At 49.1% G+C, this 27,182-nt stretch overlaps 1 protein-coding gene across 1 annotated transcript; it reads left to right on the forward strand.

Moving 5' to 3' along the window:
• LOC122380514 lies at window positions 1-27,144 on the forward strand. Its single transcript, XM_043363711.1, has 6 exons — window positions 1-778; window positions 7,007-8,216; window positions 9,670-9,863; window positions 21,259-22,611; window positions 23,690-23,889; window positions 26,364-27,144. The coding sequence occupies exons 2-6, from the start codon at window positions 7,034-7,036 to the stop codon at window positions 26,539-26,541; spliced, it is 3,108 nt and encodes a 1,035-aa protein (XP_043219646.1). The 5' UTR covers window positions 1-778; window positions 7,007-7,033; the 3' UTR covers window positions 26,542-27,144.
• Window positions 27,145-27,182: the final 38 nt, after the last annotated feature.

A 27,182-nucleotide genomic window follows, 5' to 3' on the forward strand; every position in this document is an offset into this window, starting at 1 on the left:
CCGTTTGAACGAGCGCTGCCAGTGGCAGCGACACCGGCCGCGGGGGTGTCGTGCTCTGGCCAGCTGCGGTCTCCAGTGTGGACGATTGAGAACCTTCAAGTTCAGGTGGCTTTTGACGAGGTGGTGTGTGATCTTCAGCGGTGATAGGTGAAAGTTAAATACTTGAGGATTTTAGCGCCGGGCCTGCCCGACTGACGTCATTGGACGTGTGTGTAGGACGAAACTTCAGCGCTGGCGTCAAATTTCCACATCGTCATCGGACACCGTGTCATCTAATTGACGCTTGAATTTCAGTGCGAAGATTGAAGACCTCCTCTAATTTCTTACGCTGAGGGCCTCTCGCGCGGCATCATGGTGCAGCTCTCTGGAGCTTACGGTCGGCTTTCAAGAACCGCCGGTTTCGGCGCGAACAAGGCGGCTCTGATTGGGTAATTTGCCGACCCTTCAGTTCACGCCCCACTCCTCTGCCACTGAGAGAGGCGGATCCTGCAGTGCGCTCGAGAAAAAAAAAACCAGTTGGAGTCTCAACAAGAAAACACGTTCCAAGCCTCGACCCAGCGGCTCTGGTTTTAGACTCAGAGAGGGATATATGCGTACAGAATGAAGGACTGCTGAGTGGCGTGGTCGATTTTAGACCGGCGCGGTGGTAGCGTGACGCCCACTGGCCCAGTTCAGACTGTTCGAACGACCGGCCCGGAGGACAGTTGGCAGATTGAGTTGACTGTGTCGTCACATTCAGCGGAGGGGCTACACGACCTGCAACTAAGGCGCGCACAAGGTGAGACGATCTTGTGATCAGACATATATAAGATGAACCGTATTTTACAATGAATGGTCATCATTTACATGCTTGTGTATACCTGCCTACGTTCGGACTAGTAACGTTATTCATTGGTGTTATGATGGAATAGGTATGTGCATTGTGCAATGTGCATTTGTCAAGCAATAATCTGTTTAGTGTAAGCTACTTCTGCCGTTAATGATATAGGAAAGTGACAACATCAAGTCATATAAGAATTGACACCATGGCTAAGCTTTGTATGTGAACTTTGTATTGCTCCCGTGAAAAACATTAATTTCTGCAGTTTATTAATAAAAATATTAATCTCACATTTTAGCGTTCGGTTACCTATTCGGTGGCTCTCCTAAATTCGTATGTTGTTGCACTTTCAAATGACAGTACCTACTGCTCTTTGACGCACAGCACTCCTCTTCTATTCCAAAGATTTCAATTTCCCAGCTTCGTTTCCATCCCCGGCTGTTTTGAACTGATCTCGACCACCCATCCCGCCAGTTCATTCTTCGGTGCGGCCATTTTGCCTATGTGAAACGTATATCATCCCGGGCGTGAAATCCATTCGGCTCTTCTGCCAGTCAGAATATTACTTAGTCGATTGGTGGCCCGGCAGCGGAGACGCTCCAGTAAGCAGCGCAGATTGGCTAATAGCATATTTCAGAAAGGAAAAAAATCAGTGTGCAGCGACCTTTTGGGTCAAGCGGCCTGAAGGCCCAAGAACATAATGTCTATGAACTTGAAGTTAACAAACATTCGCGCTTATGTTAGCACCAAAGGATGCTTACTTAAACTATTACAATTATTATTGATATCCAAATAATTTATCATCACTCTCTATCAAATGCAAAACGTAGGATCCTATATTTCGTCCAAGATCGTTGGAGGCATTCGTTGGAGGCTTATTGAAAGAATGCGTCGTTTTATCTCGCCTGCACCGTCTGTTTACCAATAGTACCCGACCTCCGCGCCAATCCTCCCTCTCGGCCACGCACCCCCCCCCCCCCGCGGTCACATGGACGACGTCTTTGTCACACGGTCTGTCCCACCGCCGTGTTGACGCCGACTGTGACCAATCTGACCATACGGCGGTAATCTCTGTGTGTGCGCGCCCTCTGGAGCACCAATTAGGCCAGCCGGGGGCGGTCGATGGACGACCGCCCGGCCGTCAATCGGGGGTCGACGGCGGCGACGGGCCAGCCCACCGACAGACGACCGTCGGCAGCGACGGGCGACCAACGGTCGATAGCACTTCTGTGACTCACCCGGGCGGCGAGAGAGTTACGAAATGAAGGACAGTCCAGAATGGGCTCGCCGAAATGGTGTGATTGGGGCGTGTGATTTCCATAAGCGTGTCGTCGCTGTTCGTTTTATACGCTGGTGTTGGGAATGTAACTTGTTGGGTTCGTGCTATGGTCTCTTCTTTTGTCGACTTCCGGATGAGGGGTGGATTTCCTACAGATTGTTCTGATTCAAGATGTCACGTAACCAAAAAATTAAGTGGCCCTTAAACATTATAAGCTAAAATCACCTCGTTGGTTATTTCTGTTCAGTTCCATTGTCGCATTGTGTCCTAAATTTGTTCAATGTGAACACAGGCAAAAAAAAAAATCGGTGAATGGCCTGGCACATTTTGTGTCCTATAACTTCAACTATAAGCATTCTTCAGTTCCTGGGAAATAAGTTCACAAACATGGTGCGAAATGCGGATGGCATGTTTAAATGTCTACATAGATGACCTTCGGACGTAAATATGTAGAAATATTTAGACTTCTGACCGCGCTAAAACTTGTCGGAGTCGATACGTAGGTATACCGATGGTCGTATAGGTTCTTTCGTATCTTCCTACGGCAATTTCTTCCCAAGCTCTCGCTATCCAGTCATAGCATATTCATTGCTTTTCATCAAAATTTCACAGCGAGTTTGCCCAAACACTCGCCTCGTGCGGCGCCGAACAGCGCTAGCCGTTTGTCTCGCATTTCGTCGTTTTATCGCCGAATTGAGACTCCTGCTTTGGCGGCGGTGGGGCCGTATCGCACTATTCGCCGCCGAGACGCTGTTTTCCTGTTTTTACTGCTGGCAGCCCGGCCTGACACTCGCGAGACGCGGGAGGAGGACCTTGACAGAGGACACAAAGACACAAACGCAGACAGACATACAGACAGACCGACGACGGGCCGCGCAACGGAATATCGAAATGCGTATGTTGCATTCAGGAGGTGGAGGGTGGATCCTGGTTGGATGAAAACATTTTGGGTCACAAGGTGACTGATGTGCTATGTATGGGGCATTGCTTATCCAGTATGAGCTTTGATGCATCTCCAGATGCACCTTTATGAACAATAGACATGCCGTAGTACCTAACGGAACCGTGATATTGCTACTTGCAGTGCGCGTGACTGAGGCAAACACATCACAATTTGTGACCTAATGCCAACACTCAATATAAGTATAAATAACAGCTTTCAACTAGAGCATCTGGAAGCCAGAGACGGCTCGAAGCTCGACATGTATTTGCCCGCATGAGTAAATGAAATAAACCGTAAAACATCGAACATTTCAATTATCCATTCAAAACACTGACGAAAAGATGGCCCGACGTCTAAATCAGTCTGTTTGAAATTTCATGCTATACTCAATATCGAAATGGGTCAGGTCAGGTCGCACGAATGAAACCAGACTTGCAATGGCGGTGATGCATCCACTAATGTTGGGGATAATTGCATGGACATCGGAGATAAATGCATGAACATCCAGCATTCCTAAACTGTTTACACGAATTATGAAATGTTCTACTGGTCGACATAAAATAACTGTTAACTTTCGAGAAACTGGTAACGGAGTTTTATGCTTCACTTCTCATAATCTGGTAAATCACACTTGATTGAAGCATCTTCAACAAAACAAAGTAATATGGATATCAGTCCTGAATTATTTGTGATGACCTCGAGTGGGTCAGGACGGCGCCAGGCGTTGTTGGAAGGATTTCTTACCGGCCAAACTATCCCAACCGAGTTTCCATTTTTCATGGTGGTCGCAATAGCCAGGACTATAGGCACCTCGGGCTAAACCTGCCGAACATTGCGGATAAAGCCCAGTAGCTCGTTAACGAAGGAGTTAAGGGCCCTGCTCAGTGACACGGAAAAAAACGAGCGTCTGCGCCGTTGCGAGAGGCAGCGACTGGTACCCAATTCTAAGGTCTCAGGTCAACTGGTGACCTCTGAGGTCAGGTCAACTGGCCCTAGGCACGGGTTCGGTTATTGATAAATAACAGACGCGTCGAACGGTATACTTTTTGTTCGGGTGAGGTCATCTTCAGGTGTTGACCTCGGGTCAAGGTCAGGTCAGAGCCCCCTAGGTCACGAAGATAGTCAAAGGAGGTCATGCTGCATATCATTCAGGTCTTTCCGTGTCAATTGGTGGCTGTCTCGAGTCTCGACTCGCTATAGCCCAATTTGATTGGGAGTTATTGACGAGAAAAAACTATTACAACTCTAGTGACGTCATAAATGACGTCACGCAAGGTCAAAAATGCAAAAGTGATGCATCGGACCTTGCAAAGAATGCATGAAATCACGATTCTGTGTACTTAAGATAGTCTGAGATCGTTGGCGGCGCCAAAATAGCATTTTTATTTTTCCCCATTGACGTATAGGTAATGGTGAGGTCACGTGACCGACCTGACCTCATGTGACCTTTAGGAGAAATCCGGGATATACAAGTTGTTAGACCTCTGAAGGATACTAGGTCCTGTAAGTTTCAGCTCCCTGTGAAAGCTCCTCTGGCACTGAGGGCATTGCGAAGATGTTACATCTCAAGACGGTGCAGAAGTTCACTTATGACGTCATAGGTCAGTGACCTAACCTGACCTGAAAATGCGGTTGGTGTCACAGGGTTTGACTTGAATCAACAGTCAGGTATGCAAAGTTTTAGGTCTCTCAGTCTCGCTGGCGTGTTCCGAGCTATCGCGAAAAATAAAAACCCTATGGGGGGGGGGGGGCGGCGGCTTGAGAAACGACGTGGAATCCTATATATGTACGGCCTTGCGTGGAATGAGAAACGACCTCTTGATATAGGTGTGGTTTATTGAAATGTTGTTATTTTTCAGAGAGGTAGGAAGATTGGAAATGTCGCCTTTCTGTTTGAAATTTCAATTAATTTTTTGAAGTTGTCTGCTTCAAGGCTACGTTTCTGCGCAGGTCCGCGTGCATTATAAGTAATATTAACCCTCGCCCGTATTGGTGTTTTTCCAGCCGTGAACGTATAAGGGGGGGGGGGGGGTCCGTTGGACCCCCTCCTTGCCGTTTCGCCCCTGATCGAGCTAGAGCTTCGCGGAAAAAACGAGCGTGTTGCCCGTGACGAGAGGAAGCCGATGATACCCAATTTTAAGGTCCTAGGTCATTGGTTGACCTTGCAGGTCAGGTCAATGACCCCAAAGTCGGGAAAATCGGGACCTGTTAGAACGTCGTAAAGTGTGGCTGCTATGGGGTTTTTCGGGGTGCTGATCACGAATATCATGTTAGTTTTGATCACAGATGATGTCTTCATGCATTTAGGCCAGGTCGGGTCAGGTCAGGTCAGGTCAACCAGTAAGGGTATTCGTAGTAGGTGGCAACCGCCTCTGACAGCTTCGTAACATGTTACGAAGGCACCAAAACTACTTCGTAAGTGTTCATATGGTTGCTAAATTCGAATTCAGCTCCAAAAACTGGCCTAGAAACATGTAAAACTCGAAAAAAGTGAACCGAGGTCATCAAAGGTCAATGACCTGACCTGACCTTCAGGTGACCTTGACACCCACCCTAATGCATGGAGGCAACATCATATCACATGTTTGAACGCTTGAAACCACGAAAAGACTGCAAACGCGCGGCTAATGCGAGCCGACATACGCCGAATCGCGATTCCGGCCAAACATGGTCTCGAAAAGTAGGTCACAGGTCAAAGGTCATTTGGGTCAGGGTCATGAAATTTTCAGGGTAGGTGTAAAATTGATGAACGCGAGGGTACTGAAAGTTTCGTCGCGATCGGCCGCTTTTTACGCGAGTTATTCGCGAAAAACCATGGGGGGGGGGTCCGTTCGACCCCCCCGCCCTATACGGGCGAGGGTTTTAAGGCACTCGTGGATGGAATGGAGCACTCGTGCGGTAATGCACTCGTTTCACTCGTGCATTAACACACTCGTGCTCCAATCCATCCACGTCGTGCGTTAAAACCATTTACACACGGGAAACCATGTGTTAATATATACTAATGATACCAATTTCATGTACTATGCATTTCGTGATTTCAAGCGTTATTCCACACAGGGGTGGACAATTGTGCCGAGTTGGGGTAGCACGAGTCTTCCCAATTCCACGCCGGCAGCGCCGGCTTGGCTTTGGAGCCGCACCAGACGGCGGAGGTCAAGGTCACCGCCAGGGCGGCGGCGGATTGGCTGCGCCCGTGCAACCCCAACTCGGCATATTTCTCCACCCCTGATTCCACATATCTTTTGTTTTCCGTGAATGTCTGCAAAACCCTTCGCCTCTTTGAAGGAAACCTGACTATCACACTCTACACAACACACGGACACCAAGGCTGACCCATGTGACGAATTGGGCACTAATTACGCCTGCTTCAGAGTTTGTTCAGCGATAGCCGGTGGGCCGTAATCATCAATCAATCGAACGGTGTACAATTATAGATAGGTGGCCCTGTCCGGCGTGCCCCAGGGTTCAGTTCGATCCTCCCCTACCGATCGGTGTGCTTTTTGTTAGTGTGGCGCCGGGGCACGTCACACCAGCACGGCACATTGACACTGCCCTGACCCTGGTAGGTAGCAGAGTAAACGGCCCTTGTAACTACTCTTATGATAAGCACTACTTTTCGGTTTTATACATTTGCGACCTTGGAGTTGCAACTACTCAGATGTGTTGCTTCTGACACGATGCTGCTGGCTCCTATTTTTGTCGCAAAGTCAGAACCGTTACTCACGGAAATGTTGCCCCAAAATTAGCATGTATGCTCGCCGGTCTGATTTTTATTTCACTCGTGTCTAGTCACCGCACTGATCGCGCTGGTCACGTCTGATGGAACTGACTGCTGCCCTGCCCAGCCGGGGGCACTGACCCTGATATACGTGACCAGTCGGCAGGTTCGCGCTCCCCCGACCGCCGAGGGCGGGGCCGTCCGCTGTCCCCGCCGCTGACGTAGCACCACTTCCGTCCACAGAGCGGCGTGACACGGACCCGCCCTGTCATGGGAGCACGACACAGCAAGCACCGCAAGTACCCGGTGCCGCCCGGCGGCCTGCACATCAGCGCTCCCTACCCGCCAGGACGCTCCGGGTTCGAGGAGGCGGCCGTCACTAGGAACAATCCCCTCTTCTCGAGTGGAGGAGGAGGAGGAGGAGGTGGGAGAGGGGGAGGCAGCAGGGGCGGTAGTGGAGTGTACCGCACCTACGGTAACCGTCCCAACCCGCCTTCCGAAGAGGAGGAGGACCTGGATCGGGCCCCGTTGAAGCCAGAGGAGCGCCTCCGACGGTCTATCATCCGTAGCCGGCGCGGCCACGGTCACCGCTCAGCACAGCGCGAGGAACGGCGTCCTCGGGAGGACAGGGAGGACTCGGCCGGAGAGCAGCGGTCAGCGCCGCCGTCCGAGCGGTCCTCAGTGCGCTCCTCGTCTCGCTCCTCGCCGCTGAGAGCCAAGGCCAGCGTGCACTCGTTTGAGTTCCCCGGTCCTCCCCCCGGGGACCCGGACGAAGACCTCCGGCAGACGAACCGGGAGGACGAGGACCACGTGACCGTCCTCCGTCAGCCGGAGGAAGAGGAGGCGCCAGTTCCGCGGCCGGCTCCGCGGACCCTGTTCGGAATGATGCCTGACGTCGTAGGTCGTCCAGTGACCTCGCAGGGAAAGGACAACTCAGATGACCGTGCTCCTGGTAAAGTGACTATTGAAGTGGCTTGGAGAGGTGATGAACCACAGACTCGAACCCAGGAGGAAAATCTTGCCGGTGAGGATGACCTTCTCAACAAGACTATCTACCCTGACCAGAGCCCTTTCGGGTCAGAGCGGGGCTCCATCTCCTCTGGGCGTTTGGGTAGCAGTGCAGGAGCTGGTAGCGGGGCCAGCAGAGGCAGCCATAGAGACAACAGCGGAGGCAGCCGAGACACTAACGGAGACATCAGAGGCAGTGCCAGGGACAGAGATGGTGGAGGCAGAAGTGCCCGAGGCAGCGGCGGCCGCTCCCCCGTGCATGGAGGTCTGGATCCGCCCCTGGCCGGACCGGGGCTCTCTGAAGGCAAGCTCACAAATGTGCCTGTCGCTGGTGAGACGGGCTCGGCTACAGGTGGCGGGGGAGGCGGCGGCGGGCCGTCACTGGGCATGAGACGAACCATCCGCTGGGGCGACGACGCCGAGGACCTGCCCGCCCGATTGGAGGGTAAGTGAATCACTTGTCCTCAAAATATTTATTCATTTGTTGGCATTAGATCCACAAGTGTCTATGCATGAATTTACCTCAACTGAAACAGGTTGTAGGTTGAGTGGAACTATTTTTGTTCATTCAATTTCATCAACCCCGAATGCATTTTTTTAAACATGTAATTTAGTGCCATTGCTTGCCATGAAAGCTGGTGCTTACAAGTTACATACGAGTAACTATAATAACAGCCATTATTACTGAAAAAATGTATAGGATCTAATGAACCATTTTCCGTCGATAACATTTCGATACCTATTAAACCCAAGCTATTCATATTCTATTCAGTCTAGCGTTCCCTTATGAGTTTGCACGCTCCTTTCTTTACAAAGCGTGCGCCCACACGTGTGGCGAACTGAACCGTGTCATCTTGGGCCAAACAATCGCTAGTCATGCCCTCATGCGTTCGTGTGAGTGAATGCACAAAAAGTGGAAATCGAGCGTCTGCCAAAAACTGCTACATGCATGCTGTAGGCTCGAAATGAAGCGCTTATTAAACCTTTCAAACGTTATAGAGCCATAATTATAAAGAGCCACCAGTGAGGCTCTGCAAAATATTTATGCATTCACTAACGACCACCGTTCTGCAAACACCTCCCCACAATGTAAGAACATGCTGTCTGTCCCAAAAATGATCCAACAGGTTGTGAAAATCGAGCCTCAAATAATCGCTAAAATGACTTACTTTTAGCAAAAGGAACTGTTGTATATACAAAATAATGTCTGTATTTGTCAGTATAGGCCAATGAACTCCGTCATTCCGATTCATTTTTTTTTTCTATGAAATACTTGCCGTGACGTTGGAAGGCGTCTATCACGACGCCTACGTCAGCCGTCGCGCCAGCGGTCGGCTGGTGCGGCGGCGGCAGCTCTGAGTTAGGGGCTCATTAGTTCACGATTTGGCCGCCGGATGGCGACACTAACGACCGTACCCGAGACAAATGATCGACCCCAGCGAGGGCGATCTGCAGAGGCTGTCAAAATGTTATGTTCGGAGCAGTAATATCTGGCTCGGTCAAAAGGCGCGGGGAGTGATTTAGTTGGTCGTGATCCTGGATATACCCGGGTTTTCAAAGCCGTATATTTTCCTGTGAAATTTTGAAGCATCTAATTGTGCGCCTATATTAACAGCATTCTTCAATAATGGTAGATTTACTACTAAATAAACCTTGTGTTTCAAACGTTTGAATTGTGCCGATAATGCTATAAATAATCATTTCATATCATTTGCTTAATGCTAGCATGATCTGCTATGAAGATCACACAGTTCATGACATCCGATTATATCCCAATTTATCCTATTATATGTATATTCTGTCTTTCGGTTCGTTTCCTTGGGTCCTCCCTGCCGTGTGCTCCTCTCAAACCCACCATTCTGCTCGGAGTTGGTCTGAATTTGTCCCCCGTTTTACAGGTATCGTGGAGACCAGCCGCGACACGCGGAACCACTGCTGGACACGGCAGCACCTCTCCATCCACGGCCACACCCTGGTCACCCCCGACCTGAGGCTGCGCCTTCCGGAGGTCACCATCCGGCCCGCACCCGAGACCAGCCACCGAAACGCTGTCAAAATATGCCGCGGTCACACACCGGAGCTCTTCCTGAAGGTAGGCAATATACTTGCTCTATCCCAAGAATCCAACTAGCCCAGCTGTTTGTAATCCCTCTTGGCTCCTTTATTTCTCCGAGCCGTGCCGAAAATCAGCCGCGAAATTTCACCTCCAGCCCAGACCTTCGAACGCTCCGCTATTTCGTGTGATTGGCTGCGAGTTTTGGGTGATATACCACGCTGAGGCGGCGGCAATGCCGACTTCTGAGCTTTTTCCGACCCGGTTCGCGGCTAAATTTACGACGAACTTCTTTTCTCGAGAGCTGCAATATAACGGGCGTGGAGGAAGACGCAGCGCTCATCGATCCACTCTGAAAATAAAACTCAGCTCGAGGTCAGCGTAAGCTCAGAGCTAGATGTACCATAGGTAAGGGGTTAACGAAGGGCGCAGTTATGACTTAACATACATAAAATATCTGGCAAGGATTGAAATGACAGGATAGTAAAACAGACTCAGACATTTCTGGCAAGGTTGTACGCGGCGCGCCTTCATTTCCAACGCGCCGTAATTCGACACATCAGTTACAGATCAAAACTCAAGTTCAAAAGAACTCGAGTTATTACTTCAGTTACTGCGATATGCTAAGGTGCTTAAACGAAAAGTAAATTGGCGCGATTTGGTATTGTGCTATATAAGATTTCCAGCTGACTAAAACGGTACTCCAGTCTCCAAACCTGTCATGATATGTCAGATGAAGATAAGCGTCACGTCTTTGTGTTTGTATTTTCTTCCAGATTGTGTTTAATTTAGATACCCCTTCAAGATTACTTCTGTCCAGCACAAACGATCATAGCAATTTATTTAGAGCACAGCAGCTCATCTTATAGCGTACGTCAGCAATTTAATCAACAATTCAATGCAATTAACCTATATAAAATGCATGTAAATTACAAGAAAAATGATTATACGAATATAAGCAGATCATTACTGCAGCACGGAACATTTTTATTTTTATTTTATCCAATTCGCATCCGTAAAATAAATACATTTTTCCCGGCGTTAACTGACCACATCAGACAGTTAACCCTATTCCTGGCGGGGGGCCTCAGGAGCCCCCCCCCCCCTGAGGTTTTTTGGTTATTTCTCCCAAACGCGTTGAGCTAGGAAGCTCAAATTTTCTGACTTTTCCTAAAAGGCTTCTACGCAACATGTCTGAAAATTTTGAGCTGATCTGACCTCAGGTCAGGTCACCAGAGGCGGTTTGGTGACCCTACCTCAGAAAAGTTTGCAATCACGCCAGAGCTAGAGTTTTTGACCGATCAATTTCTTCTCTTCAGGCTTTAGTTAGGGTACCAGTATGTGCAATTTGTATATCTCGGAATTTTGATATCGGTGACCTAAGGTCAGGTCAGTTTCGCGACCTCCCCATTATAAGTCAATGGGGGAAAAATCAACTCCCTGTTTTTACCACTAAAACGGGTCGGAATGGCCCCATATACCATACATGACTTCATATACGATCAACCTTCACTACCTTGAGGTCTGTTTTGCTGTTGGGCAGCTGTGAGGTCATGTGACGTCATCAAAGGTCACCAAAGGTTTTTGGCCAATAACTCCGTACAGGAACAAGATACAGACGCGTGGATGGTCTCATTGTGTTCATGAATGATATACATGATGACCTCGAGGTCACGTGACCTGAGGTCAACCTTTGACCTTGACCTTTCGAGGTCAACATATATATCATTCGATGCGGATTGACGAGAGGATCACGATGATGCCCTTAGTTTGTTCCTATCTTGACTAATTCGAAAGTTATTCGAGAAAAACTCTCCATATCTAGTGCCGCCATTTTGACTTTTTCGACCCCTGTGACGTCATCTTTGACCTGACCTGAAAATGACCTTAGTAAAAATTGCAGATCTTGACCGTGCGTATCCGATGCCGTTTACCGTTTGTCGCTGCGATGTGTAGTTTTTGAGATCTGAGGGGGGGGGGGCCGAATCGCCCCCCCCCCCGCCAGTTTCTTGTCCCGGCGGAGCCCGCCAGGAATAGGGTTAAAAGCACAAACACAGTCATCATCAAATGACTCGACACTTTCCACCGATCAGCTCCCCGCTCCGTCCGTCATCGGTCGGTCCTGGGGCTATAGCTGCAGAGCGGGGCGGGTCACCCCGTCACGTCATGGTCTAGCGGGCGTCACCGAGGCGTGACCGTCACCTGTGGGCGTCACTCGGTCCACACCGGCCTTTGTTTGATGAACAGCCGTGAATCGGTGGCAGCTAGACTCCCCGTCGTACAGCGAGCGGAGAGCAGAGATCGGGTTTGGGACTGTACCATATTGCCAGCGATGAAGACAGGGTAGACTCGGTAGATATCACCGGCTAGCTCAGAAATAATGGTTGCGATGTAATCGTGCCTGTTGGCACAACATTGCACTTGTGTTCATTGACATTGCAGTAGATTTTTCCTAATTATCGGCCGGTTGTATGCTGTTTTGTGACTGCGCTTTTGTTTGTGAAGCGCAGCTCTTTTGCCACGCAAATATGCATAATGAATTACCAGCATTATGAACAGAATCTGCATTATTGGCCTGCTCACTATACAGTCAGATGCCGGCATATTTGCTCAGGGGCGCGGGAACTACTTTCCGACTGGGGGGGCACACCATAATAGAGATCAACCTAGGGTAGGGGAGAGTGGGGTAATTTGGCCGGTGGTGTAAATTGGCCGCCCCCACCTGTACGAAAGCTGATAAAAGTGAATGAAATAACTTTAGTCTCTATTCATTTGTCATCGGTAGAACTAACTCGAGAACAAATGTCAAAATTTTCCCCCTCTTAGTTTTATTCAAAATTAATAAAAGGTGAATTTCGTTAAAAAATGGCAACTTTTACTTCCCTTTAAAAATTTGTATAACATGTAGTATTTGGGCTTTAAACGAATTCCAACATTATAGCGCCATTTTTGAGGGTGTTCAACGGTTCCAAGAGCAATTTCATCTAGTTCTGTACAGCCATGACGACTTTATAGACAAAAATTTTCAGAATGGCAATGTGGGGTTATTTGGCCGGGACAAGCGGGGCAACTTGGCCGGTGCGCTCGGAGTCACTATGCTGGGACGGCCGAGTTGTCATGGTCAATTATACCATAAAGGACATAATTCATGACCAACTTTGACTACCTTGATGCCATATTTCCTATTGGACAGCTGTAAGGGCATGTGACGTCATCAAAAGTTACCTAACGCTTTTTTGCTAATAAATACTTACATAAAAAAACATACAGCCGCGCAAATGGTCTCATTGTGTTCAGCTCGTCAAGGCGCATCGAATAATATACATGATGACCTTAAACTCACGTAACCTTGAGGTCAAGCGACCTGAGGTAGCGTGACCTGAAGCCAACCTTTGACCTTGACCTCTCGAGGTCAACACATACATGTTTCGATGCGGAATGACGAGAGAATTACGATGGTACTTTTAGTTTTGACCTAGCTTGATTACTTCAAAAGCTATTCGTAAAAAGCTGTCATCGCATCTAAAGCCGCTATTTTGACTATTTTCGACTACTGTGACGGCTGAGTCAACCTCCAAAATGCTTCAAATGCGTCGTAGGACACACGTCATTGCTGAAAACGAAGCTGACTCGCCTATAACAAAAATCATGGCCTCCAACTAACACCGGCCAAATTGCCCCACACCCCCGGCCAAATAACCCTGCTAGTGGGGCAATTTGGCCGCTTTGCAGACCTTTGTAATACGTCACAATTTCAATATAAATAGTTAATCTATCATTTCAAGTTTACTGTCAAAGAAAGTAAAATGTATGCCACACCTGTCAGCGTTGAGAAAATGCAGAAATGTGTGGTCGATTTTTAGTTACATCGTTTTCTAAAAAAAGCGGCCAAATTACCCCACTCTCCCCTACCCCCAAATCTAGTTTTCTCACCGGTTTTAGGCCACTTATTTTTCACCCCTCGGCTTTTTCAACAAAAAAAGAATACATTTGCAAAAAAGTGTGGTATTCCGTCTCAAAGCTGTGGGGGCACCGCCCCCACGGCCCCAGAGTTGGGGGGGGGGGGCAAGCTGCCCCCACTGCCCCCCGGCTCCCGCGCCTATGTATTTGCTTTGTAAATTGTAACAGCTTACAAACCATATACAAAAGCGTTCCACATCAAAAGACAATACTGATACGTGGTCTATCTTCAAGTTCTATAGAATGGTTGATAAGTAAAGGGTCAGTTCCTCTGGCTGGCAATCAATACTCAAACATTGTTGACCTCCAAGGCTGCGAGATAGCAGCTGTTGAACAAACAAACCACTTGTACAATTCTTACGGCCGAGCTGGTTATAAATCCGACTTTACAGGAGGGCGTATTTGAACTGGTCCTCGACTGTTATCTGCTTCATGTCAGACAGACAGCTGATTGTGAGCGGAGGCGTTTGATCACGTGACAATCTGTGGCGTGTGACGGTCGACGATCTGTGATATGATTGTGGTTGGTGGCGATTGATCACGTGACGATCTTTGATGTGTGACGGTTGGCGTTTGTGAGAGAGTGACGGTGACTCGATCGGTGACAAGTCACGCGTCGGGTGAGCGACGGTGAAGGTGGAAGGCGCAGTGACCGAGAGTTGAGTGAGAGTTGTGTGAGCTGTGAGCTTTGGCGGACAAAGTGGCGCGTGAGCTTCTGGTTAGCTTAAATTGAAAAGCGGAAGCTCGTGATTGAAACTAGCCGGCTGGCAAGTGGAAACGCTGAGCGTTTTACAATGCTGAATTTACTGAACAACTTTACTCTGATATTTTCCGAGCCGCGAAATCCGTGATAGAGCAGCTCACTTCACGGAAACATAGCCACCTTGTTGAAAATTGAGGAGATATATCCGTCAATGACCCGATGAACTTCGCTCTGACAATCGCTGCTATCTTCAATCAGTTAAATCTCGATCAACGCCGATCAGTGACGACCCTCACACTCAACTGCGAACACCGTCTCGCGACTCTCCACCCCTGTCGTGTCTGTTGACTCCTGAGTCGTGACTCGTCACTGCTGACTCGGGAACGGAGGAGCACCAGTCCGTGAAGAGCGCCGCGTGGCCGCTGGAGCGGCGTCGCGGCGGGTGGACGCTCCCCAGTACCTCAGCACAGTGTCGCTACTACCGGGACGCTCCTCACTCCTCACTGTGTCGCGACCTGTGGACACGATGGCGGCAGCAGCAGCGGGCCTGCTGGCCGCTGGTGTGGTGACCGCCGCCCTCCTGCACCGCTCCGGCTGGGGCAGCCGCCTGCTGGACGCGCTGGTAAGCTGCTGAGCCGTGCTGAGGCTGCTGGGCCGTGCTGCGGCTGCTGGGCTGTGCTGCGGTTTCCCGTCTGGGCGTGGCCCGTCCGGTGCACGGTCCAGCGGTGATGACCTGGTTGGGTCGACACGTGGTGGGTATGGTGTATTCCTGTGGGGTGAGTGGGATTACGTGTGGCTTTCGCTTTCGGAATTTTGTAGGTATCATTTTTTTAGGTTGATCAATTTGTACAAAAGTTTGCAATCATTTGTTTGACGTTTAAAACAAACACTTTTTGTTTGGCTACTGTTAACGCCAGACCCCTTGAGACCCTAATTTTTCGCGATTACTTTTAAATGCGTGAAGGAATTTCAACCAAGCTCAGGACATGGCCGTTTCAAGACAGGCCGAAACTTTTACAATTTAGATATTTTATCGCCATTTCAATATTTCAGGCACTTGTCATTGACTCGTAGTGTTAAATTTCGAGCAAGATTTTCATCCGGTGTGTAGAGGCTATCACCAGTCAGTCTGTGATACGTTATGACGTCACAGCTAAGCCCCGCCTCTGTGGTCTTGGCCTGCGGCGGTTTCGGGCCGGCGCGCGGTCACTCTCGCTGTGGCGGGGAGCGGGGACGGGCGACGGGCGAGCGGTGCCGAAAGCCGGCGGAGTTGTGCGTAGCGTCTTGGCTGACAGTGCCCAGAGAGCGACATGATGACTAAGGAGTCATAAATGCTCATTGCGCATTGCTTCTACAATGCGCATTGAGCATCCACCACTCAATGCGCATCCACCACTCATGTTCGCTGATATTTTTTTTTTTTTATAAGCTGCAAATGACGGGCAGATGGCATATAACTGACATAAGGTTAGGAAATATTCACCTGTATTTAAAGCCTATGGCGTTGCAGATAATGCGATAATGGGATGTCGGATGTCACCAAGTAGCTGCCGATTTGTACATCGCTATGCAACCATCGAACAACGCAATAATAAGTTAATTGCCTGAGCTTCACATCATACGGCTCGCTCGTATTTCAAACAGATACCCTACATCGAAAATCGTATTTGTTAGGAATCGTTAACGTTTGTTCGAAGCACGACTGAGTAGTAGGTTGAGGAGTGATGGTCCTCTTGGTCCTATATACAAGAGTCAACAAGAGCCTAACATTTACTTGACCGTCTGCTGCAATTGACTCATAGCACGTGAAGCGTCAGCGAAATTCATAGTCCTTCACAGATGGCAGGGGTGTCGTTTGTACAGAGGTCGCTGATGGGCACGAGTCAATGCCGCAGTCGTGGGCGGAGCCTAATGTCATATGACGTAGAAAGCCTCTATCCAGGATGGAAAAACAGTTAACATTACGAGTCAATGACAAGTGCCTGAAATATTGAAATGGCGATAAAATATCTAAATTGTAAAAGTTTCGGCCTGTCTTGAAACGGCCATGTCCTGAGCTTGGTTGAAATTCCTTCACGCATTTAAAAGTAATCGCGAAAAATTAGGGTCTCAAGGGGTCTGGCGTTAACAGTAGTCTATTCCTGAAATGAAACTGTACCATATGTTGAATTGTCATTCATCACAGGCAATAGCCATTGATAGCAGTGTAGTAAGCACTGAATCATCCACTGACCCGGCTATCTTGCCGACCCCAAGCTGAGATGAAAATAACTCAGTCTTATCGTCACGCTAGGCTTATTTTCGACTATGAGGCTATCAGACCACCCCCTTTTGCTATGTTTCATGTCATAGTATCATACCACCGTCTGCTTCATAATCAATCCACCCTACTGCGCTGTAGCTGTACCACGGGGCTCGGGCAGTGGGCGAGCGACGCCTCGCTAATGCTTGTCATTCTACACCGGTTACGGATCACCGGACGTGGATTGGCTGTCACAACACGGGTCGACACTGATTGGTTGGTCGGTAGTGCTAGCAAATGTCGACAGTCAGCTTAGAACAGGAATGGTCACTTGTATGAGAGTACGGTGCCACTTTGAATGGCTCAGTGATGGGGATATGTAAAAACTACAGCACTCGGCATTCTTGGCTGCCAGAGAATGAATTACGGTCCGCAGAACTCTGGACATTGTGTTAGTGCGACTGGAGTGTGTAATTGGCTCGCTGTTCGTTACTATTTGGGCTTTTTTACCGAGCATTGTTGCCCGTCTTTTGCGGTCATAACGGGAGAAACATGGTCTGATTATCCCCGCTCCTTGCCGTCTAGCTTTTCTTGTCCTGATAAGTGACTAGCAACTGACAAGATTTAGCCTTTGCTTGAATTCTTAATATTTTGGTTAATTTTTAAGCGCAGTTGGATTAACGAAAGGGAAATTAAACAAAACGTACTTACATGCAACATAAATGTAACAAAAAATGTCGGAGCAAGAGTCATGGATTTTCTTCAATTGTAGCCCTCAGACAATTGACATCCCCGATCACCAAACGGCACATTTTGATGTGCCATTATTCCCAACTTATCTGCAAACAATGCCACCTTGTTGACGTCAGTACTGGTTATAACCCCAATCAAACGTGCTGGGAGGGAGGACAGGGGCGGGTGGGCGAAATTAGACGATCACTCGCTTAGATTGGGTGTGGGGATGGTAAGGTAAAGAAGGGGAGTTGGAGGAGAGATAGAGAACTAGGACGGGTCGAGGCACGGAAGACAGGAATAAGAGGAGACACGATGAGATAAAATGTCCGGAAAGGCCTATCTTGGAACTAATAATGCGGTGCACCTTGCACTCAGAAAGTGCTTTGCTCTGTTTATTGCACTTCTTAGCGACAAGTAGAAAGGTAATAAGGAACTGTCACTAAGCCGGCAGTAGAGGCAGCTCAGCGAATTTTTTGGATTGAGTATGTTACCGAACATTGATCTTCCTATTCATTATAAGCAATACATATAGGACCTATCTACAACAAAATATGTAATATTTGCACATATTGCAGATTTAACCTTCGCCCCAGTGGGGCTTGGGGTAGCTTTTGGTACATCAATTTTGGACAATGTGTGAAATTTTTGACCCCAGGTCATGTCAGGTCAGGTCACCAGGTCAAGTTAACTGACCAAGCCTAAAAAAGTTTGCAATCATGTCCAGCCTGCAGTGTTTGTCAGAAAGGTTTGAAACTTGGTGGATTGCATGCTGTTATGGGCGCCTACAATTTGTATATCTCGGATTTTTATATCCCTGACCTAAGGTCAGGTCAGTGGCGTGACCTTTCCATTACAAGTCAATGGAGAAAAATGAAAATGCCTCTAGATCCGTGTGCACGCATAGGAACAGTCCAAATATTTCAGAATCACAATGATTTAGTCCACTCGTGATGACCAAGGTGTCATTTTTGCTGATAGCCTCTAGAAAGGTCATCCGAGGTCATTTGAGGCTACAAACAGTTTTTTTGCCAATAACTAGCGATTGGAAACAGATAGAACGCTGGGGATGGTCTCATTGTGTTTGTCTTGTTGAGACGCATCGACTGATATGCAACATGACCTTTTCTGGTCAGGTCATGACCTTGACCTGAGGTCAAAAGGTCAGCTTATAGTTCATTCGACGCGTCTCGGCGAGGGGAACACGATTCTGGCAATAGAAATGTCGTGGCTTTTTGTAGTAGAAAGTTATCGTCGAAAAACACTTTTCGTAAAAACAGCTATTTTTGGAGTTTTTGCCCTCTGGAGGCTAAACCGTTGACCTGAGGTCAATATTGATACTGACCTTTTCAAAAGAAGAGTTCAAAAGCTATCGATTGCTCTTCAATGCGTTTTTCTAACTACCATAGTTCCTGAGATAGCGGCATGTTTTCTGAAAAATATAATGACAATTGGCAAATTTTGACCTTTGATGACCTCTGGTGACCCCAATATTGCTCTAAGGTGAAAAATGACTGAAATACTTTCAAAGGTACGCATTGCGAGCTATCGAATGCTTTTGACCGCGTCTTTCTAGCCCTCTTAGTTCTTGAGTTGGAGGTGGGTGGTAACATATGCCCCCCCCCCCCCCCCACTAGGGCGAAGTTGGCTGAGACCGCCACTGGGGCGCGGGTTAACCTTTACGGGCAAGTTGTCACAATGAGTATGACAGCGCAATTTGCTCGATGCATGTTTGAACAATGCGATAAGTCACGCTAAAACCGGGCGCAATTTGTGTTCAGAGCAGTTGCATTGTTGCCGACATGCTGTACTGATTGTGACATTAGATACCACATCTATTCGAAGAGGAGCGTGCTAGCGTTAAAATGTCTGTCAAGACAAAGACAAGACTGACGAAAACATGTAATAGCCAATAGCCATCTTACAATGGATATGTTTGATATGTGAAATAAGTAAATAAATAGATAAAGGGAAACTTGCTGAATAGCGGATTAGGTATCTGTGCCTATTTGTTATACTTGACTACTGCCTATCTTATTCATGCGGGAGATAATATGGCAAATGAAAGTAGTTATCAAGGGTTTGTTGTTATCTTTGGAATTCGCCATTTTTATTCGGCATGATCATTTGACCCCTTGGGTTATAAACGGTGGTGATCGTTTATTCTCCCGCCTGATTGGAATTTTAGCCTTTTGGTCGTCTTTGGCCACGTAAAGTTCAAAACTGTAACACGTCCAGATTAGATTGCTCGGCAGATGAAAAGCCGCGATACACTTTACACTCGCCTCCCACGCCTTGTTGCTGCAGTGACATCAGTGGCGAAAGTGTCTCCAGATATCAGTTGTAAACAGGTCGCTGGAACAATCAGTTTGGGCGTGGGGCTGCAATGCTTTCGGCGATATGTATGATGTGTATACCAGAACTGTGAATTGTCGGTCGGTGCGTTTGGTGCGGGCAGTTGTTTCTTGGGAGTGGTGGGAGGCGGTCTGAGGAAGAGTGCGCTGTGTGTGTGAGAGACTCAAACCAGTCCGGCATCATGAGCAGACTTCTTAGCGCCGGGTGCAGTGGCTTTCAGTCGCTCGCATCGTTCGTGATGCAGCACCACTCCATGGCAAATAAGGTACCTATTTCGGGGAGCGCTCCCAATTTTGCATCGCCTGTCAGACTTGTTTCAACATATTGCATGACTTCTAGCTCCGAAATGCTACAAATCTATCATATGGAGTTAATTGCGATGGTAATCTTGATGGTTTCCGGGCCAAATACGTGCTCTAAATGGATAACAGGCAAGATTTATTGGCGTGGCGCCATAAGTAGCTTAGCTTGAGTTCTCAGAAACGCCTGCACCAACAGTCATGTCGGCGTTTTCCAAGGGGTAACATGATCATGTCCGCCACATAAGTTTAACACGACACTAAGTGAGTCGTGAGGTAGGCGTGCGTCCCTCACCTGTCGTGTTCGTAGTGACGCGTTCAATTCATTATTCTCGAGGATTCGGAAGTCAGAGGTTAGCCGGCAGCTTAGCAAGACCTGGGTCAACATTGACCTGATGAGACTAAGGAAAACCTACCCATTCCTATCATTTTCGATACGCTCAACGCTGACGTTGTGGCAGCTGACTTTGTGATAGCTGATAAACCCAGTTTTTCTATGCATTGTAAGCCGGTTCGTAGCAGGCTATTCCGATAACAGACCCGAACTGAAGCGAGGCGACTGAGAAAGCCACCAGAGTGGAAGATAATCCGAGAACCGCGGCCCGGAGGCAGTAGATAGCTTATGAATTGTGCAAACGCCGATGAATGTTGATCAAGGCAGCGGTGGATGGAAGCCCTTCAGTCCGGCTTTGAATCTGCTTAGCATTTGTAAACGGGATCCTGATGATATAAATGCATGGTGTATGTAGTTGTTGGCTTTTGTCTATTATGGGAAGTTCTCACAAACTGCCTGTGTTCATTTACCGATGACCTGAACTAAGCTCGAAGAACAACACAAAACAGAGCCTTGAGTATGTGTTTTCGAAGTAACTCGTTATCTTTACCGGCGGTAAATAAACTATTCACAACAAATAATTATTCAATTCGGATTGAAAAGCGGCGGTCAAACTCAAGGGTGCAATGCACGTCTTCACTAAGTTAGAGGTAACAACGCTTTTATTTTCGTTTTTTTATACAATCTCTAGCAATACAATATCAAAATAACGATTTTTTCCAACTTATGTTACCTCTGCCCTAACAGCACCTCTTATTTTATGACTCCAACGCCGTCCCCATCTGACACCAGTCCTCCTTGCGTTTCAGTTCCGCTCTCGGGACGACTACCGCAGCTGGTTGGGCGTGCTGCGTGCCGGCTCCGGCCAACAAACCGATGACACCACCAGTGACGTCAGCAGTGACGTCACTGACGAGAAGAATTCTGTCGGCGACGTCTCTGAGAAGAAGGTTTCGGTGTCGTATGGAGAGAACAACACCGTCAACATCAGCTATGGAGGTACCGCTGAGTCGGAGAAGTTGCTCTCTTCTAGCGGAGGAGGTGGTCTGGAGTTTGAGACCTGGGAGGTGGCGGAGGCTGCTGACGATTCCACAGATGGCGCTGCTGTAGACCTCGGCGAGGAAGCGTGTTCGGACGTCAGCGATCAGCTTATCACAGGTTTGGACGCTCCCGGGCTGGCGGCGAGCCGCGGAGGCGGACCCATCTTCTCCCTGGACGATATCAGGTCCAACACTCCCCCACCGGCGTTCGCTGATCAGCCGGTGCCACCCAACTCGGTCCGCTGGGACCTGGAAATGCACTCTCCGGACCTCCATCGGACCCCTGCGCGGGGATCCACCCTGGGATCCCGCTGGGGCCGGCCCGCCACGCCCCCCGGCGGCCGGTTCCGGCGGAGGTCCGTCTCCCCTCCCGCTTCTCTGACCTCCAACGGAGGCGGAAAGACCTCAGTTCGGGGCTCCTCGGGCGCAGCAGCCGCCTGCGCTCGGCAGAAGCTCCGCTCTGTAGAGACGCAGACCGACTCTGGCAAGTTCGGTATGCGTCGAGCCGGCTCGGAGTGGGCGCTTCTGGAGCGCAGCGCGCAGACGGCTAGTATCCGTTCAGAGAGAATCCGCCGTGCCGCGCAAATGTTTGAGGAGATCGCACAGGCGGAGCGCGCCGCCGCGCTGGCGCTGTCTCCCCTGCCGCGCCGGCCGGCGCCGGAGGACAGCCCGGAGCCGGAGCCGGAGCCGGAGCCGGCCGTGGAGCAGGAGCGCCGCTCTCAAGTGGCAGCCAGTCGATCTGTGGACGCCATTGTAGCGCTCGGTGGGCCGGAGGGTGAAGACTCTGACAGAGATGAGGAGTCGGAGGAGCTGCTCTGGCTCAGGGTCAAGACCAAGATCGCTGAGCGACGACAGAAGTTCCATCAGCTGGACCTGACAGCTCGCGGCGGGGGTGAGACGACGGAGGAGACCAGGCCGGCCCAGGTGGCGCCACCGTCTCCGCTGCCGGCGCTCAGCCGTCCGGTGCTCGGGTCTTCCCTGTCTGAATCAGAAGGAGCCTCCTCGCCAGTGACCTCGGGGTCACTCGGAGATGACCTGGATACGTCGGGCTCGACAGGAGACGGGTCCGATACGCTCCGATGCTGGACCGGGAAGTACATCGAGCAAGACGAGGAACAAGAGGTAAGAACACATTTGCTTAGTTTTGTTCGTAACGAATTGTAAATCCTGGCATTCCCCAGAATTTAGCTGCAGGAATTAAAACTCAATGTTTTTGCTTGCTTTAAGTGATGCATAAATGCGTCCGTGTTTTTTTTTATACATTCTACAGAACGTTCCTACCAAGAAATGTGACGTCCGTGGTACCGCCGTCTGCAAATGCTAAGAAGGTTATCGCCATAGTCATCAGCATTCAGCACTGTCTGGCACACTGGGCCACAATGACGCAAAAAGTCGATAAGATTTATTCTGAAAGCACAACCTCAGCATCGTAAGACCCGCTACCCGAATAAAGCCAATGCTGAGCTGCTCTTTCTGGCGACCTCCTCGCGACTCTGTCTGGATATGAGAACAGGCATCCGACGCTACCATCATCCACCATAGCGGACGGTAGCCGCTCGCTCAGCCGCGGCCAATAAGGCCCAGAACGGCATCTCCCGGCCTCGTCATCATTGCTGACGGTCCGGCTGACCTGGTGACCTTTTCGCTGTCGCCGCCGCCGCTCGGCCCGGTCGTGTCAGCGCCGCCGGGTCGCTGTCGGTCGGGGGAGCAACTCGCGGCCTCTGGCTCGCCGGGCAGTGGCCGTCCCCCGCAGACGGCACGTCGTAAACACGGACCGACCGCTGCGAGCGGCTCCCTTTGTCGTGAACGACGCTGACCGCGGCAGAGTGCCGGAGGAGAGGCAGAGCGGTGCGGAGATTAGTGGAGATTGAGCTGAGCTGGAAATAGGACGCCATCGCGGCCCGGGGCTCAAAGGCGCCACTTGAAGTCACAGTTGGGGCTATTTTAGGCTGCGGAGGGGAATATATCACACGATATATGACGGTCGCAACGGTTATTTGGTTTGGTGACTGCGAGACTTCGTCTGAGCATCCCTGTAGATCAAGCTACAGTGTCGGCATTCGCAGGAACGATTGTTGTTTCTTAGGAATTACAGTCTGTTCTTTGTATGTCATCCCTTGCCTGCTGCCGTGCTTCACTGCTTATGCTTAACTAGTTTCTGCTTATAATTATGACCTCGCTACTTCTTTTCCGTATTCAGGTCCTGCGCCGCCTGGGTAACCCCGTGCTGGCGGAGCAGAAACTCAACATGAAGCTGAAGACTCGAACCAGGCTGGAGGCCGGTCGGGCGGAGAGCGAGCGGCAAAAACAGCGGATTCAGGAGCAGAGGGATCAGACCCAGCTGAAACTGGACCAGGTCAAGGCCAAACTCACCCGCGACGGAGCCTTCGAGAGAAAAAGGTACGGTGATTTACCGGCTGCTCATGTCCTCAAACTGGGTCGACGCTTTTTTCAGCTGCCGTCTTGAATGGTCCGATACCAATGGTCGTGACGGGTGTCATGTCTGCTATTTTCTTTCAAATAGAAACACCGCAAAATCCTCTCCATACTGCTGCTCACGAAATGTGGCATTAGGTACTTTTGTAAACTTGCTGCTTTTTCAGAAGTTTTACGCAATAACCATTTTACGCTACTCAGTATACTTGTGTCTATGAGGCAAACTGATTTGTTTTTGACCGATTGTGGTACTACATTGACCATTCTTCACAATATCTTTCAATGTGAATTTAAAGACAAAATAAACGAAGTAAACATATTATTTATTGATTAAGAATTTGAGCGTTATATAAAAAATTCTTTGGCCCCTATTCCTGATTTTAAATAGCTTTTTTCGTCTACTACTTTTCTGTTTTCGTCTGTCGCTCACATTAGGTCGCAGTTGGAGAGTTTCATTAAAACTAAGGAAATTGGGCGTCTGTCTATGGCCAATAAACCGTCTGGCCAGTTCCATTTGCAGTGCTGGTAACGACGCCCGCCGCAGTTATCCGCACCTGCCTATCTTCATAAGGCTCTCCAACTCGGGTCCGGTCGTGGCCCGGTCCCCTGGGGGAATAGAGAGAATGCCAGAGAGCATTGGATTTGCTGCCCCATGGAGACTGGAGAGGACTGCAATAGCCAGAATTATTGTTTTGTAGCTAAACAACGATGCAGTCTGTTCTCTTATGTGACCAATAACCAAGCATGATCCGCAATGTCTTAGATGACACATTTTCCTTCACCTAGGTATTGTGAAATTGTGCGAGTAATATATTAATGTGCGTAAAATACCAATATTATCTGAAACAAAGCGGACAATTATTCATTATTCATGCTCCAATGCTGAATAAAGCGTTCGTCTATGAGAAGCAATTTGCAGCCCATTCAGAGTAGAATACTGGATTGGAAGGGAGTGAGAAATGCATCGGCAATGAACTTGAATAACGGACACTAACAGGGCTCATCAGGAGCCAATGAGCTGCTCAAAAATGTTCGGCATCAAATATGAATGCTAATAGAGAGTAGAGATTGTTCTTACGATGTAGTGACTGAAGACACGTTTAATGTGAACGAAACGTGCTTTTGTGAAAAAACGATGAAATAGACAAACCATTTGCTTTGCTTAGGTGCAACATAGCAAACAGCTCACTTTCTCGCAAACAGCTCACTTTCTCGCAAACAGCTCACTTTCTCTCTCCCTCTCTCCCTCTCTCTCTCTCTCTCTCTCTCTCTCTCTCTCTCTCTCTCTCTCTCTCTCTCTCTCTCTCTCTCTCTCTCTCTCTCTCTCTCTCTCTCTCTCTCTCTCTCTCTCTCTCTCTCTCTCTCTCTCTCTCTCTCCGTCTCTCTATTCTCGTAATCTCTTTCACGCCCGTTCCCCAGCCACTACCATTTGCGGCGCGAAATCCTTCGCCAGGGCTTTGCGGCACAGCCTAACATCAGGCGCCGACCACTAGTGACACCTATCGGCAGGAATAGCAAACAGGGCCACTGAACGGCGGACGGGATGGACCAGGATGAAACGCCGTCCGTCCACTGATGATCTTGCCGTTTCCTTGTCGGCGAAAGCTTAGAAATAAAGTTTAAAATTTAAACCCTTGTCATTGACTTGCACTTTGCAGTCGATGTTTATATGATTACTAGAGCTTAGCTTAGCTATGCATTTGGTTATCTTTGGTGCATGCTGATAGTAGCACGACGTATGATAGCTTCGCTGCTTGACCTATGATGCTTGACTTATGATGCTTCGTTTTGACTATCTACAGCCTAGCATTGACAACTGGCTTCTTATGCTTTGAAAATTAAAGTGTTCCATATGCTGTTCTAATGTAACCTATTGATGACTAGACTGGGTCTGTCATAAAATCGCGGCAGAAACGCTAAACACCCCCCTAGAGAGGTAGCTCTGGTTGGGATTTTCAATAGAAAATCACAATTCTAAAGAATAGTGATTGTCTAATTGAAAAGTCCCAACCTTCGGATACCCTTCCTCTGCCGCTCTGGAAATTTTTGCGCCATCTGTCACCTCTCCTGTCCTTTTCCCGCCCATCTGACAGGCAATCTGCTCTGTCGGGAAATATTATCGATGTGGAGTGGTGGCGCCGCCGGTATAACCTCTCTGACCGGCTGCAAAGGCACCGCCCGGTCCCTGATAAATGCGGCCGCAGCTCATCCCCATCGACCCGGCGGGGTGGCAGTCAGTGCCGGGAGCGCCGCCTCATCTCCCCGGCTGATCGCAGCCGTCACTGCCTCCTCCGTCATCACCCCCCCCCCCCACCCCTCACCGTCCCCAAGGTCACCTCCCGACCCCCTGGTTTGTATCTCAATGACGTCATCCATATCGTCCCGAGGCAGCCGCTCTCCGGGCGGGCATTCGCTAATGGTGCGTGCTCCCTCGCCAGATTGGAAACCGTACTGTATCGGCTGGACCAGAGCATCCGCGAGGAGCAGCAGAGGCTCTCTCAGCTGACACGCCGAATCGCCGAAACCGACGGAGACATCGAGGGCCTGGAGCGCCGGCTGAGTCATCTGGTGGTGGAGTCGGATACTAGAGCTTTGCCCCTCTCCCCGCTAGAGTAACATTAGTGGTGTGGGAGTGGAAAGCTGGTGGAAAGGCTCTCTGAGCTCGGTGCGGGTGTGGTTGTGGGGAGGTGGGCCTGTGAGGTGCCATGTGATTTGTCAGTCCGAATGATATCTGTGAGAGTCATGTGTACAGATCAGGTGATTTGTATTCGTAAGTCGAGAATGTTTTCAACAAGCCTATGAATTTGTGTGTCCTGTTTTTATGTGATCACTGATTAAATTGTCGAAAGGCACAGTGTGGCGATTATTCCTAAGATGTGTAATGTCTGTAGTTTGGCTATGTATATTACATTGGAGACCTGTAATCAAGAAAGGTATTTTATGTGAACGCACTCCCAGCTTATTTTTCACATTTTTTTTCTTGTTCCGTCCTTTCACTGCATGATCAATTGCAAACAAATTTTCAGGCTTTCTTGAATGACTTGTCGTGTCCTCGTGATTTTATCTTTACTACGTGTAATTTGAATGTTGGTGAAAAGCGCTTGTCAATGTGTGATGATCTGTGGGCTTGGCTTTCTCAACCCTTCATCGGTTATGGACATTCGTCTGGCTCGCCGTTTCACAATGCGCTTCGAAAATTTGAATATATTCACGACTGTACATGCGTATGAAGTTGTCATTAGATTGGATCAACCAAT

This window comes from Amphibalanus amphitrite, unplaced genomic scaffold, assembly GCF_019059575.1.
Source record: "Amphibalanus amphitrite isolate SeventyFive unplaced genomic scaffold, NRLGWU_Aamphi_draft 000100F_arrow, whole genome shotgun sequence".
Taxonomy (NCBI): Eukaryota; Metazoa; Arthropoda; class Thecostraca; order Balanomorpha; family Balanidae; genus Amphibalanus; species Amphibalanus amphitrite.